The sequence below is a fragment of the Diospyros lotus genome, chromosome 1 (assembly GCF_014633365.1).
Source record: "Diospyros lotus cultivar Yz01 chromosome 1, ASM1463336v1, whole genome shotgun sequence".
Taxonomy (NCBI): Eukaryota; Viridiplantae; Streptophyta; class Magnoliopsida; order Ericales; family Ebenaceae; genus Diospyros; species Diospyros lotus.
In genome coordinates, this window is record NC_068338.1 from 37,229,792 (window position 1) to 37,245,886 (window position 16,095).

The 16,095-nt window shown below is 36.7% G+C and overlaps 1 protein-coding gene across 1 annotated transcript; it reads left to right on the forward strand.

Moving 5' to 3' along the window:
* The first annotated feature begins 1,878 nt into the window (after positions 1-1,878).
* Positions 1,879-3,459, forward strand: LOC127813193 (glycosyltransferase BC10-like). The gene has a single exon (XM_052354012.1). It carries the CDS (start codon positions 2,016-2,018, stop codon positions 3,189-3,191), a length of 1,176 nt encoding a protein of 391 aa, XP_052209972.1. The 5' UTR covers positions 1,879-2,015; the 3' UTR covers positions 3,192-3,459.
* The last annotated feature ends 12,636 nt before the right edge of the window (positions 3,460-16,095 follow it).

The window sequence follows — 16,095 nt, forward strand, 5'->3', positions numbered from 1 at the left end:
AATTCATTTGATAGCAAAAGTGGAAAAAGAGAGTCATGTGACCCCAAGTGGGAAAAGATTTTTCATGAAAAATTTGGTCAATCAAACACTTTAAAAGTTGAAATTTAGATGGAAAATGACCATTTTTCACGGAAAAGATGGCCAATCAGACCTGCCTTTAGTGATGAAAATTTTTTCGTTGCTAAGTTGGCGACAAATCTGTCACTACTAAAATTTAGCGACGAGCACTTCAGCGACGAAAATATTCCGTCGCTAAAATTCAAAATTCTTGTAGTGTAATAAGTATATAAAAGCCAGAACATTGAAAGAAGATTGTGTACCCAACCTAACTAATTGGTTTTTTATTGTCAACAATTCTTACAAGCATATTGGGAGAGAGGAGGAGGAGGCGGGGCCGGGAATATGTTACAACATTCTCAAACCACCGCATGTAATTCACAATGTACGTACATATGCGGGGATGGATACAAGAGAAGAGAAACAAATTACAAGGACGGACGGGAGGAAAAGGAGCTAGGAAGAAGGTGGGTGGGTGAGGAAGAGGAAGAGGAAGAGCAATATAGGAATAATGAATAGCAAAGGGTATATAATAACAACATATCATCATCATCATTATGTAATTAAGCACACCTAAATATTAAGGATAACTGATCAGGCAACAATATGACAACGTTTTAATAACGATCAAAATTTAAAGAAATGCTTAAACTTGAGATAATAAAACATTTTTAAACAAACATATCTGAGGTTTTGAAGTTGTGTAAGTTTAATTTCTGAAATTACCAATACCCAGGAAATTAATCTAAATCCATTGATACTTAAGTCACCTTGATCGGTTCTCCAACTGGAAAGAAAAAAAAAAAAAAATATATATATATATATATATAGAATTCAAATCCCTGAAAAACAAAGAAACATTACTAATTAGTTCGGAATAGACCTACAAAGCACTTTCCTGTCATAAATGTACAAAGCACTGTTTTTGTACAGTAAGTTTAAGAAGATTTTTATTTATCAAAGAAATTAAGTAAAAGATCGATAAAGCATTTCCAAAGAGAATTAATTATATTTAAAATGTTTTTTGTTTTTGGATGATGGCATTTGCTAGCGTGCAATAAATAAATCCTGCGTGGCTAACTGAGATATAATAATAATAATAATAATAATAATCCACAGAGCTGATGACAGCACTCATTCGAAGACTCTTATTATGTGTTTGTTTCTAAAGAATTCTTGGATGAAGAAGTAGCAATTCTCTTCTTCTCTACATGGTCTCTACTCTCTAGCCGAATGTGTGTACTTGGTTGTTGCAGCTTTAGCCTTTAGCTTAGCTTAGTTTAGATTGGCAAATATATTAAGTTATCTTTTAAGCGTACTAATTAAAATTCTCTCTCATTTTTTATGACTCTTTTTTGGAGCCTACCCACCTACCTACCCACCCACCTGGAAGGTAGGTAGTCCACCTGGCCGCATGCTTGCCACGTGTAATCCTACATGTTTTCCACGTAATTAAGAAGAAGAAAACTTTCAAGTTTCAAATGCTCGATCTAGTGAAGTGAAGTCACATTAACACACTACACTACTCAAAATTCTAATAATATATAGCTGTGAGTTTTTATATTATTCCATAATAATATGAAAGTTACGAAATTTTTAAATAAGTAAAACACAGAAAGAGAAGATTCTTCTTCTATACAGTAGTAGTAGTAGTAGTAGTAGTAGTAGTAGTAGAAGAATTATAGTAAAAGATTCTTCTTGTTTACACGATGCAATGGAGATCAATAATGATTAGATATAATACTTAAAAAGATTTAAAATTATGAAAATGATTATAAGAATTCATCACCTTTAGTTTCTCTTCTTTTGCGCTGTAAGCAAGCACATCCCTCTCACTCGATCTCCGCCGTCAATTTTGCCACCACCATCCACAACCAGACCTCCCGAAATCCCTCTCTCTATCTCCAAACCCCGGCCCTTTTTCTCTCTCTACATTCCAACAGATGAAGTGATGAACCATGTTGTCTCCATCTCCAGTCTCACTCCTTTGCGCCCTCCTCCTTTGCGTCCCCCTCGCAGTCCTCTTCGTAGCCATCTCGCCGGCCACCACCCCCACATCCGCTGCAGACGGCGGCGACCTCGTCCGAACCCCTGTAGCCATTTCCCCGAACAGGAGCAGACCCAACCCACTAACCACATTCAAACACACAACCAAAAACCAACAAGAGATGGCTAACAACATAACCACCAATCAGCGGGCAGAAGACAGTAGTGACGAATCACTGTTCCGCCGCGCAGCCCGAGTCAATTTGATGCCCTCGCCGCCGAGGAAACTCGCCTTCATGTTCCTTACCACCGCGCCGCTCCCCTTCGCGCCGCTCTGGGAACTCTACTTCCACCAAGCCCCCAGAAACCTGTACAACATATACATCCACGCCGACCCGAGATTCCGGTACCACCCGCCGTTTTCTGGCGTGTTCGAAGGCCGAGTCATACCCTCCAAGCCCACGAGCCGCCACTCCCCAACATTAACCTCGGCGGCGCGTAGGCTGATATCCCACGCGCTCCTCCACGACAGGTCGAATTCCAGGTTTGCGCTTCTTTCGCCGTCCTGCATACCGCTCCATTCGTTCGAGTTCACGTACGCAACTTTGGTCGGATCGGGGAAGAGTTTCATCGAGATTCTGAGCAACGAGGTCGGAGCGTACGAGCGGTGGGCTGCGCGTGGTGAGGACGCGATGCTGCCGGAGGTGCCGTTCGAGGATTTCAGGATTGGGTCCCAGTTCTTCGTGGTGACACGTAGGCACGCGAGGATGATTGTGAGGGACCGGCGGTTGTGGGCGAAGTTCATGCTGCCGTGTCTGGTTAACGACGCGTGTTATCCCGAGGAGCATTACTTCGCAACGCTCCTGAGCATGAAGGATCCACGTGGATGCGTGCCCGCTACGCTCACGCACGTGGACTGGGCTGGCCGATATGACGGACATCCCAGAATGTACAATGCATCGGAGGTGGGGCCAGACTTAATCCTGGTCCTCCGAAGTCACAGGCCCAGGTACGGTGATGAAGAGATGAACGGGAATGATTCATCTGTGACGGAACGGCGCGACCCCTTCTTGTTCGCTAGGAAGTTCTCGCCAGGCTCGGTGCCGCGGTTGCTGAGGATGGCAAATGACGTCATATTTCGAGATTAGGATTTGCGATGTTGTAAATAGTGGCGAATTTTCTGGCTCATTATTTTACAGGTAAAATTTGTCAAGAAAAGCGGGATGGAAAGGAGCTAGCTAGGCCGTGCCGTGTTCATCGGCTTTAGCCTTTAGGCATTTTGCCTTCTGTCTTTTTCGTGAAATTCATTGTATACGTTCTCAGTCGCGAGACTCTTTTGAGTTAACTGCCTCTGTAATTGTAATTCAATTTTGAACATGAATTGAAGGAAGAGGGGGCTAACGCTTGTAGTTTGTAGTTGGAAAGGGCAGAGGGGGATGGATTGATTATTTTCGTTTTAACGTTAAGCCGGGAATAATAATAGGTAACTAAGCCCCACTGCGTTGCCCGTCGCGACCGTTGCCAGGTATTGACTGGAGGACTTAAGGACCGGACAGTGTTTTTTGGCACCTGCAGCGCACGCACGTTTCACTCATACCTACCTGCAAATTGTTTCCTGACATGTGGTTTCCAACACCCCCCCTCTTTCTCTCTTTCTTTGGGAATAAAAGGCAACTGCAGCAACGCACTCTTTAAATAATTAATCATGTGGTCATCTGTTCATTATAAACACAGATTCATAACTTATTATAATTATAATATATGATGTTTTGGACACACATAAAAAATGTTCTCAACTTTTGATTGGTCACCCATGACAGTGAAAACATCTTCTTTGTATGTTTTATTGTTGTGTATAATAATAGCAAATTTTGGCCATGTACTTTCTATCCTGTACTGTTTGCGGGAAGTGGAGCGAGAGCTAACACCATGTTTGGACAAAAGCCAAGGAAATAAGAAAGAACGTACCTAAATTCACTTTTCCAAGTCATGTCATGTTATGTGGGCTAGAAAGCCCAATACCAGCTTTAAAGTCATTTGACTTGTTGAATTTGGGGCTTTCCACTCTTTTTCCTTCATACCCTACTCTACTCAAATCATTTCAAAGAAATGAAGCTTCTTTTACTTTTTTCCTTCCCTTTAACGATATAGGGTTTAAAAAAGTTAATAAAGTCCTTTGGTTGCTATCTTTAATTTATTTTTGCTTTTGGTAAAGAAAAAAAAACTTTTAGATAAAGTGTTAAAAAACTAAAAGAACAAATATAGGAAGTCAAGGGAATAAAAATGATTCTATTTCTTTGCCTATAACAAAAGAAATTGAGAAATATTGGTTTCATCACATATATATATATATTTAATTTGTCTTATTCTAAAAATATTTTCCCATTACCCTAAACTGTTAATTAAAAGTGCCAATTTATTATATAATATGAAAAATATAAATTTATTAATTTAAATTTTTTATTAAAAGTGTTTAGATGTCTTGACAAAAGAGAAACTACATGGGATGAGATATGAAGGAGTCGAGATTTGTCATCACTGATGGCTGTCCTCTTTCTTGTTCACCTAATAAAAATCAGTTGCATTACTCATTTTTAAATAGTATTTTTTTAAAAAAATATATAAAATAAAATAAAAAATAATAAAATCAAATAATAATACATATATAATTAATATATATGTTATTTATAATTTTTTTGGTTTGATTTTATGATTTTTTTTTTAAAAACACTATTTAAAAATGGATGATGTGATTGATTTTCATTGGGTGGACAAGAAAAAAACAACTACTGGGAACAATAGATCTCGGCTCGATGTGTAGATGATACATTTAACCATGATATTTATCTATTGTTGAGAAAATTAATCTAGCTAAGATGAGGTCGGAGGAGAAGATTGAAAATCTTAAAAATACAAATATAAATATAATAGGGAAAGAAATTTAAGAAAATATATGTACTTAAGAATTTCAATTCGATGCACAATCGGTTATAATCGAATCAAATTAACTAAAAATCATGAATCGAATTGAACCATATATAATAACTGAACTGAATCGACCGACTAACCCTAATAAACTAAACTAATCGACATCGAAGCTGTGATAATTGAATCAAACCGAAAATCGAACTGAAATACAAAATAATCAATAAATCAAACATTAGTTCGACCTTGCTGTTGTCGTCAGCCATCTAATTGATCGGTGATTCTGATCATCGGATTCCCCCAACCACGATGATTCACATATCCAAAAATAAAAAAATATTTGAATTTTAGAAGATCTAAGTTTCAATATAAAATAAAAGTAGCCGAAAAACTTATCGAATGGGCCATCGACGAGGGATAATAGAGGAAGAGAGAGGACAAAAAGATGAGAAGATGACCGACACAGTCAGAAGAGACGAAAAGAGAGTCAGAAAATAGACATTGCACTATCGGTGACAATGAGGGATGGAGATGCTATCGACGATGGCAAGGGATGGAGATTGGAAAAGGTAGCCTATCGAGATTCGGGTGCCGTGTGGGAAGGGGGATGGGTACACAGTTCGGGTGTCGCGCTTGCATTGGGAGGGTTGGCCGATTCAATTGGGTGAGGTTTATGGTTACACGATTCGGTTCGATTTTTTGATTATTTATATTAAAATAATTGAACTGAATCGACCGAACTTGTCAGTTTGATTTGATTAGTTCAATTTACCTACTCACTCCTAACAACCCAAATAAAGCCCCAGCAATAATTCAAATGCCTAATAGAGTTATCAAATCTCTTCAAAGTTTCATTTCTATTAAGGAGGTGTTTGTTAACCAATATAAGAGAAAAAAAAGTCAAATATGAGAGGAAAACATTTCGAATATTTGGCTTTTTGAATGTTGTCATGTATAAGAATACAAAAAATAAAGAAGGGTGGGAGCACCACGTGACTGCTCGAGGAAGCGCCATGTGGCAACCCGAAGGAGTGCCACGTGGTGAGTCCCCCCCCAAATGGGTGGCCAACCACCCAAAGAAGGCCACCCAGGGGGACCAAAGGACGCCACCCTCGAGTGAGGGTCATTTAGGGGGAGCAGAAGGGCGCGCCAAGCGCGGCCCCCGCATGCGCTGCTAGGCAGCACACGATTGCCTGGTAGGGGCCGCGCCCCTGCCCACTCAGAGGCAGCCTTCCCCCCAAGTAAGGGTCGCTCGGGGCTAAAGTACCCCCGAGTGACCCTATTGGGGGGGAGGCCGCGCCTTTGTAATGCCCTGCTTTTCCGGACGCGTTATAACATAGGACAATTCTGGGACAATAATTTTTTTTCTTCAAACTTAAAGCTAAATCACATCATTCCTCGAATACGTTCCAAAATTCCCATACATTAATCTCAAAAGAGAATCACTATACACATTAAATGCGAAAACAATGATCGAAACCTGATATCTTAACATTAATCATAAATAAGTTTTTACATCTTCAATATTCCTCAAACGTTCATAATCTAAAGTAGTAGAACTTAAATACAGGGGCTACATTACATACATTTCATTCTTCATACACTCTGTTAAGTGCCATTTCATGCCTTATTTATTCTCGAATCTGCTACAATCTCCATCTGGAACGTTTGAATATTCCAGGGGCAAAAACCCAAATTATATGATGAACCATCTAAATAAGGGTACATAATGCTATATCATGTGTGTAAGCAATGTCTTTCATCGTAGGTGTCAACTGCACCCCTCATGCTACCTACTATTTTTGCAGCCACGTCTTTCGAAACCGGGGTGTATGGGTACACCCTTGATAAGGCAACGGTGCCAGTTCGTACTCCATATGGCCTCAATGCGAGTGATCAATGATATTAACGTGTATTTATGCATTTCATAGTTATGTCATGTATGCAGTCTACGTGATGGGTACATATCAGAGTATGTCAATATGATGAAAATATTTTTGAGGAACATAAATCGCTTACAAACCAAGTATTTTCCATAAAACTAAAAATATTCAAGCTTATCGAGCTACCTCGATATTTGTGCCTTGCCTCGTGCATTGCCTCGATTTGCGTGCCAACCTCAAAATTTGACAAATCACTTCAACTTAAACCTCAAAGCATCATAATCACCATAATTATTTAAATAAGCATTCAAACCTATTTTTTCATAATTTCTAGCATTTTCTATAATTTTCTCTCTATTTCTTCCTATTTTTCCTCAATAAATCTAGATTAAATATTTCTAAAATATTTTCTCAAATATTTCACTACGAAAATTCATAAAATAATATTCTTAAATTTCTAAAATTTTCTAGAAAATTTTTCTTACCTTGATATTGCTCCTCAGGCTTCCTCAATATGCGTTCCATATCCCCAAAACGCGTGTCTGAACCATTTTCTCACCCAAAATCTCTGAAATATTACTAAATCTTTAAATTCTATTTTTCTAGAATTTTCTAGGATTTTGACATTTTTCCTAAATTTCCTTTTTCTTTTTCTTTTTCTTTTTTCCTCCACTATTCATCTTCTTCCTGCTTTCTTTCTCCTCTACGTGCACACCACCTGCCCAACTCCTTTTCTCTTCTTTATTTCTTTTCTTTGTTTCTTTCTTCTTCTTCTTCTTCTTCTTCTTCTTCCTCTCCTCTGCTCTTGCTACTTTCTTTGGCCACCGCTCATTCTCTTCTGATCTCTCTCGATCTTGCTCTCTCTCCCTTCTCCTTGCTCTTGACCTCCATTGCATTTGCTTGCCGAAGCTCTCATGGCTCACTGCCATGCTTTCTGCTTCCTCACGTTCTCTACTTATAGGCGTTCAACAGCTTTCTCACCTCAGTGCCCAACCATTCCCTATTGTGTATATAGCATACTCAATTTGCCGCCACATGTTTGCAGAGCATGGAGGTTGGGAGTTGCAGGGTATGGAGATTTGCTGGGGGCGTGGCCATTATTGTGTGCCTCTACACGCATATATATATAATTATATATTATACTAATTTATTACTAAAGAAAATTACACATAAGTCTTAATTTTCTTCTTAATCTCACTGGAATAATTCTCTAATTACAATAATATCCTCAAACACTGAATTAATTGACATTACGATACCGAAAACACGAAATTAATAACTTTAAAGTTACTCAATTTGGACGATTTCGCCCCAGTGTCCTCACCAGGCTGTCGTTTAATCCTGAAACCACTGAAGGGTTACTCATTACGCAAAATCGAAGCCCCCCTAGGGTTCCATTCGGTTTTGCAGCTTAAATGACAGCTGCATTTTAATTATACCGAAAATTGTTCTCGATCCGATTTCTTTTCATACCATAAATTCTATCTTGGGATGCATATCGAGACTATATCATTTTCCTTAGACAATTTCACTCCAAATCATTCCTTGCAGTTGATTCGATACTTATAACTGCTATCAAGCCAATTTTTCAATATTCTAAACTCATCGAAATCACGTGACAACCTCATACGAACATGAGGTATTACAGCCTTAGCGCGCGGCTCAACTGTCCGCGCGCGCGGCCCTGTGCGCACCCCCGCGCACACGATCGCACTCGCGAAGCCAATTCGCACCCAGCCCCGTGCACCTGCGCGCACGACCCCTCGTGCTCTCTTTCTCTACGCTCACACATACCCTCGAGTGAGGGTTACTCGGGGCACCACACTTACCCCAGCATGCCTCCTATTCTTACGCCAGCGCCTCCAAGAGAATCGGCCTAAAATTACTCTCGCGAGATTCGGTCATCGCCTCTCCAAGATTCTTGCCGTGAAACTCGAGACACGCGACACATGAATGCCCGTCTCGTTGCTATAAATAAGAGGTTTTTTTCCCTTATTTGGTATGCAATCTCTTGCTCTCATATTTACACTCTTACTTTCAAGTACTCTACTTTTGCGGTGATCTGACTTAAGCATCAGAGGGTTCACACGAGGACCCTCGCCCACGCCCCTAACCGATTCTTTTTCTAGCAAGTCATCCATCGTTCTCAACCTGACCAAGGGACTCACCCATCGCCGTTTCCACCCCTAGAAGACTCACCCATCACCGTTTCCACCCTCAGGAGACTCATCCATCGCTCAGATACACCACGAGAGGGTCACTCATTGCTCGAATCGTCCATCAGAAGGCCACCCATCTGCGATTTCCCTTTTTACAAATTTATTGTTGTTACCGAGCAACAACAAATGTATTTGTTAAACTTATCTTACTATCTCTGAAAAAATTCTCACGTGACTTTTTATTTTCCTTTTAAGATAAATTTATCTAATATTTTACAAATAAACCTCAATTACATATATACCTTTAATACATTTTAAAATTTTAAATTTATTAGAAAAACTTATTCATTTACGTTTTGTAATTAATATTATTTAAATTATCATATGTTTTAATAATTTTTCAAATTTAAATAACATTCTTCCTTCTATCAATTTTTAAAATTTAAATTCCTCTCTATATATTTTATTAATTAATACAACTTCTTTCACTAATTTTTAAATTATTTTATTTAATTTTATATTTATTATTTATTATAAAAATATATTTTAACCATTTTTATTTATCTAATAAAATTATTATAATTTCAACAATAATTATTTTTACTTTCAACTTTTTTTAAATCTATTTTAGAACATGAATTTAAAAAATAAAATACTATTTTTATTTTTTTAAGATTTCATATTAATTATAAAATATTATTTTAATTATAAATTTATTGTTGATATTAACAAATTTGATAATAGAGATATTTTGATAAAAAAATTATCTTGGTGATTATTATATGCATTAATAAATACATAAAAAAATATAATTATCAATAAATTTTAAAAAAAATAACAAACAATATAATAAAAATCTTAAAATACTTCGCTAATCTTATCTTGACCATTCCATATTTTGATTCAAAAAATATTTCAAATTTATCTTGATAACTCTTCTCTTTGCATATTTTAACAAACACTTCCTAAAATAAAACGAAAAAAAATTCGACATACGTGATCCTCGTATTAGCCCGCCGCATGCTTCGGATCAGGTTGACTTTTTCCTATTCATTATTATTCATTACTCATTAGAAGCTTCGTTAGGTGAACTGCCGGCCCACCCCGTTCACATTCACCTTCTCAAATCTAGTTAGTGTCATCGAAGAAAACTCAAACCTAACGTTGGTTTTATTTCTCCTTGTCAAGCATTGCTCTCGGATCATTTATCAAGTATCTATTAGATACAACTTAATGTGAACTAAACAACTGCAAACATAAATTTTGTCCCACCAACACAATGGCCCTGTTTATTGTAACTTAAAAAGCTATAACTTCTAACTTCTAGTTTCAAAAAAATTAGGATGTAGTGTTTGTTTTAACTTATAAAATTCTAACTTATAACTTCTACTAATTTTTAGAAGGGATAGAAACTGACTTTTTCAAAGCTAGGGTATTCCAACTTTTACAACTTCTGCTTAAATAATTACATTTTTATGACAATTTTGCTCTTATTTTTAGCAAAAAATTACCTTCTTGTCTACGTAATCATGAGTTTTTCTTTTCCACCGCCATCTCCATTTTCAAATCTCTTCCTCTCTCTCGTTATCTTTCTCTCTCTATACTTTAATTAATTTTTTTATAACACTTGAAATTTATATATATACACTAATTAATTTTTAAATTATCATTCTATAACTACTAAGGGTATTATAGACAATTATACAAAAATAAGTTATTTTACACTTTATGATATCAAACACCACAACTACGTAACTACAACTTCTAAGAAACTGCAGCAAACAGATTCACAACTTATTCTAAGTTATAGAAACTATAAACTATAATTTCTTTAATTAAGCTGCAACAAACAGGCCAATATCTAATTATAAAAAATGAACAAATTTGCGAGAATTCACAAAATCCAAAATATCATACTGAGTTAGTAAACAGAATTTTTCCAACTCAAAATCTCACTAAAATTCACTACTCTAAACTGTAAACAAATTAGCGCCCTACCAAAATCTCATAATCACATCTCCGAACAAAACATGTCAAAAATTTTAAATTCACGTAATTGGAATTGGGTACATAAATTATATTTTTATCATATTCCTTCATGACAAATACAACAACATATTTTTACTTATTTCAAAAAATCTCTCCTAGTTACATGCTGCATCAAAGGGAACAAGTCTTTATATAAATTTTTCAGGGGCCGAAAACATATTTTTGTCCCTTAACTTTTACATGTTTTCTTGTAAAATCCTTAATTTTTTTGTAATTCTAAATGTGTCCCTAAACCATCCAAAATTACTCATTTAAATACTTGATCAATAAGTGATGCTTATGCACACTAATGTGATAATTTTTTGATGCTTCCTCAACTTTCTCTCTCCTTGACGACATCTCCTCAACCCCCTCTCTCTCTCTCCGACGTCTCCTCAACTCCCCCTCTCTCTCTAATGTCTCGTCAACTTCCCTTCTCTTTCACTAGTTGTATCACCTTAGATCTGACATGTCTAGTCTCCCTCTCTTTATTTGGTTGTGTCTCAACACTCTCTCTCTTTGACGTCTCTTCAAATTCACTCTCTCTTCACTATTGTTTGATTTTGAGGATGGAAAAGAAGATGATTCTTCACAGTTAGTTGAATAGAGAGAGGAGACAGTTGAAGAAAAAGAGAGAGAGAGAATTGAGACGCCGTTGGAGAGAAGGGGAGCTAAAAGACTTATGAGAAAAAAGAGATGTCACAGAGAGAGAGAAAGAGTTAAAAGAGACACTAAAAAATTATCATGTCAGCAGCACACGTGTATCACTCACTAGATAGGTACTTAAATGAGTGATTTTACACACTTCAAATACATTTTTAGATCCACAAAAGTTTATAACTTATATTAAAAAAACATAAAAATTCAAAAGCAAAAATATGCTTTTGGCCTTTTTTAGTCTGTGTCTACGAGAACTACAAAAATAACGGAAATAGAAACAAGCAAGATCACAACCTAAAATGCCCTACAATTAGCAATAATGCAACCCACACTTTTTGTAAAGGATATTATTTATAAAATACTAACCAAAGTTCATATCCGGGATAATAGTAACAGGTATTACCAAACGAAAATTGCAATATATTATCCACGAGGAACGAGAATGTTGATTGAGATGGAAGATGGGATAACAGGATAAAGAGACGGGGGGGTTTTGAACCCATTGTCATTCCCACACAACCTTGAAATAAATAACCTACCGTGGCATTACCATTACCACATCATTCTCTGGTGATAGTTTCGAGAAAAATTTATAGTCCTTGACCTTTCATCATGCTGGAAGACGGAGTAACGTACGCAAATTATTTGAGGAGGAAGCCAGATCCAAATAATAAATAAGACTACTCTATAGCACTGAATTTTCCTAGTTAAATGTCTTAATCGAGAGCGACATGCCAGTTGTCTACCTGTCACTTTCACTTCATGCATACGGTGCTGCTAATAATGAAATGAAAGTGAAAGACTACAACTTTACATCTATCTATTATATACATATATATATATTATATACGGACGCATAGGGCCTAGTCATAAAAGCTTCCGCCAAGTAGTCATCGCACAAGGACAAAGATAAAGCAGAAGAGGGAAAACGATGAAAAAGCTAAGATGATCCTGTGGCTTGCAATACATAATTTAGACACGAGTGCACTAGCTAATAGGTTATGGGGGTAGGGATCGGCTTTTAGTAAAGGCATATGCTTTGTGGAAGAATCTGTCAACCTCTAGTTTCCAGGGCGGTTGTGTTACAACACAAGTAATATCTCTACCAAACGTTGACACTGGACATTACAACTCACACTCCCAATGCATTTGATATATAAGGTGCCGCGTAGCTTGCAATCTTTTGCAGTCAAATTTTAGACTTGAAGACCACAAATTAAGACTGCTTAACGTTGCTCCCAGGTAACATTTTTTCAGCACTCAAGAAATATGCTACAGTTTCTCAAATCCTAGCAGGGAAGACGTAGAGAGTGGGACATAGAGAGACCAGAATAAAGTCAATATTGCGAGTCAGCATAAAGTCATTTTCAGGGCTCTGATAAAAATCCTTCAACCAGTTGTTACAATTGTGAACACGTACTTTAAATTTAACTGAGATTAAAATTTTTAATTTAATCATGATTATGATATTATTAAATTTAATTTAATGTAAAATTTATCTCATTTAAAAAATATCCTCATAAATCATCTTCTGATCAAGATATAGATATGATTTCTTCTATATATCTATATATAATTTTTGGTCTATAAATAAGTATCCAATGCTTTGAAATTAATTATAACTATATAATTTTTATATTATCAATATTTGATTAATAATATTTTATTATTTCCCATCACCGTTTGCAGATCTCAACCGTTGGATTTGATCATCATCATCATCTTCCTAAACATAAGTTACCCAACTACCGCCACTAGCCACCTAAGTAGCATGGAAACGGAAAACGATACGTTTTCGAAACGAAACGGAAACGTTGAAACAACATTTTTTAAAAAAGGTAGGAAACGAAAACGCAGGGTAAACTGTAAATTTAAAAACTATAAGGGTTTTTTTTTGTAAATATAATCTATAATATACAAAATTATATAAAATAGTTTAAATATAATACAAATAAATATAAATAATAAATATAAATTTAATAATGCATTCAAGTAGATATAAAATAAAATTTAAAATGCATTCAAACTAATTTAAAAGAGAATTCAAATCACAAGACAATAATAGATTTTAATTAAAATATTAAACAGAAACATAGATACAAATCCAAACACAAACACATATAAATTCTTAAAACAAACAAAGAACAACATAAATACATACAAATCCAAATCCAAACAGTAATGAACCCATACAGAGAGCACGTACAAATCTAAATCCAATCAATAATGAGCACACAGAGAACACAAATTCAAATCAAAACACAAACAATAATGAACACACACACAGAAAGAAAGGGAGGGGGGGGGGAGGTTGACCGGCAGCAACCCGAGGAGCGACAGCGGCGATCGACTTCGAGGGATCTTCGGCAAGGTACGATCGGACCAGTGACTAGGCTTTGAGGGATCTTTGGCAAGGAACAACGACCTGGAAAGGAAGCGACGAATGAATATGTGGTCGGCAGCGAGGCTAGAGAAGAGAGGAAAAACCAAAAAAAGAAGAAGAAGAAGCGTGCGACATGGGCGAGCGACTGAGTGACAGTGAATGAGAAAAAGAAGGAGGAGAAGAAGGAGAAGGAGGAGGAGCAGGAGAGGAAAAATAGGTCGGCCTTCGGGACGCGTGCGACATGGGAGAGCAACTGGATTTCTGCGCGAGGGGGCTGTGAAACGGCGACATGAGTTTCCAACAAGTTTCTGTAAATTGCGAAACGGCCCCCATGCGTTTCGCAATTTACAGAAACGCCCAAAATCCGTTTCGGGCCGTTCTCACCGACTCCGAAACGGGAAACGGTTCGAAAATGCCGAAATGGCATCCCGAACACGTTTCCGTGCTACCTAGCTGGCCACTGCCACCAGCATCCGGCAGCATCCGTCGCCATTCAGCCATTGCTGCCTTTCAAGTCATCATTCGACTGTCGCCTCTGCCATCGCCATCGAGAGCTCTGCCACTGCATCCGTTCGTCTTCTTCATCCAGATCTGGGCAACCCTTCGTCTTCTCTGATTATCGCAACAACCGCCCTCACCATTCGCCCCTTCACCAGTCATTTTGTCCTCACCATCACCGTTTGCTGCCTCCTCCGTTTGCCTCACCATTGATGTTCCTCCGATCATTTCAATCATGCCTTCGACCACAATCGCAACCATCAATTGTTGGCCAACTTTCGTCATCATGCTTAGCCGATGACTGTTGGCCTTTCTTTGACCAACCACCTAGTCCGGCCGATGGCCCTCCTTTAGTCTACCATTAACAGGTGCTTCTGCCATTGTTGGGCGTTTTAGCAAACCCAGATCTCAATCCGATATATTTGACAACCCAAATTTAGAGGCGTTTTTGCCCAAATTTACTACACAAATCTGGTATTCAAGTTTGTTTTCTATTGAAATTTTATTTATAGATCACTTGACATTATTTAGAGTTATTGATCTTCATATTGGCCACTTTGGAGTATGATACTTCATTATTGAATTAGAATATTTGATTTTTTATTATGGCAGGTTAAAATGTATGCAAATTTGGCACAAATGAATTTAGATGAAGGTAAAGTTATCAAGGAAAAATTATTAAAGATCATTAAAGATATGTTGAGGCTAATCTTGTTGGCTATGTTTTTAAGGGCAGCTAAAGTTATCTATTACAGTGAACTTTGTAGATTTGGGTGGTATTTCTCATGATACAATTTTGGTTGGTATTTATCAGGAGATTAATTCTCCATGATTTTATTGGATAGAAGAATTTTGGATAATTCTATATTTGAATTTTGTGCCAAGGCGAAACGTGTTATAATTGTAACACGAAATTCAAATTTAACTAAAATTGAGACTCCTAATTTGAACGTGATTATGACTTCAAATTTGACTGCGATTATGATGTTGTCAAATTCAATTTTATATGAAATTTATCTCGTTTGGAAAAAGATTCTCATGAATCTTCTAATCAATATATAATTTTTTTGTATACATCTATAAATAATTTTAGGTCTATAAATAGGTGACCAATACTCTGAAATTAGTTACAGTTATATCAATTTTATATTAACAATAATTAATTAATAAAATTTTATTCTCTCTACCCGTAGTTTTTCTCAATTTGGGTTTTCCACTTAAATTCTGTGTTCAGTGTTCATGTGTGATTGATTTATTTGATTGTGGTTTGTTATTGATCCAATTTCATAACAAAATAATTAACTATTCTAATTATCTTCATAAATTCCCTTTAGCTACTAACGTTAAGGCTGACTCTTTCCCCTCACGGTCAAGAAGCCCCCAGCTAATAAGTTGTTTTAACAATGTAATCATCTCAGATCGGGCTAGCTGCACAATTTTGGGCAGCAATTCCTTCTTTGGATGGGTGAATAATTATACAAAACTGCCTAATTTGGCTTCTATTGAGGTTGACATC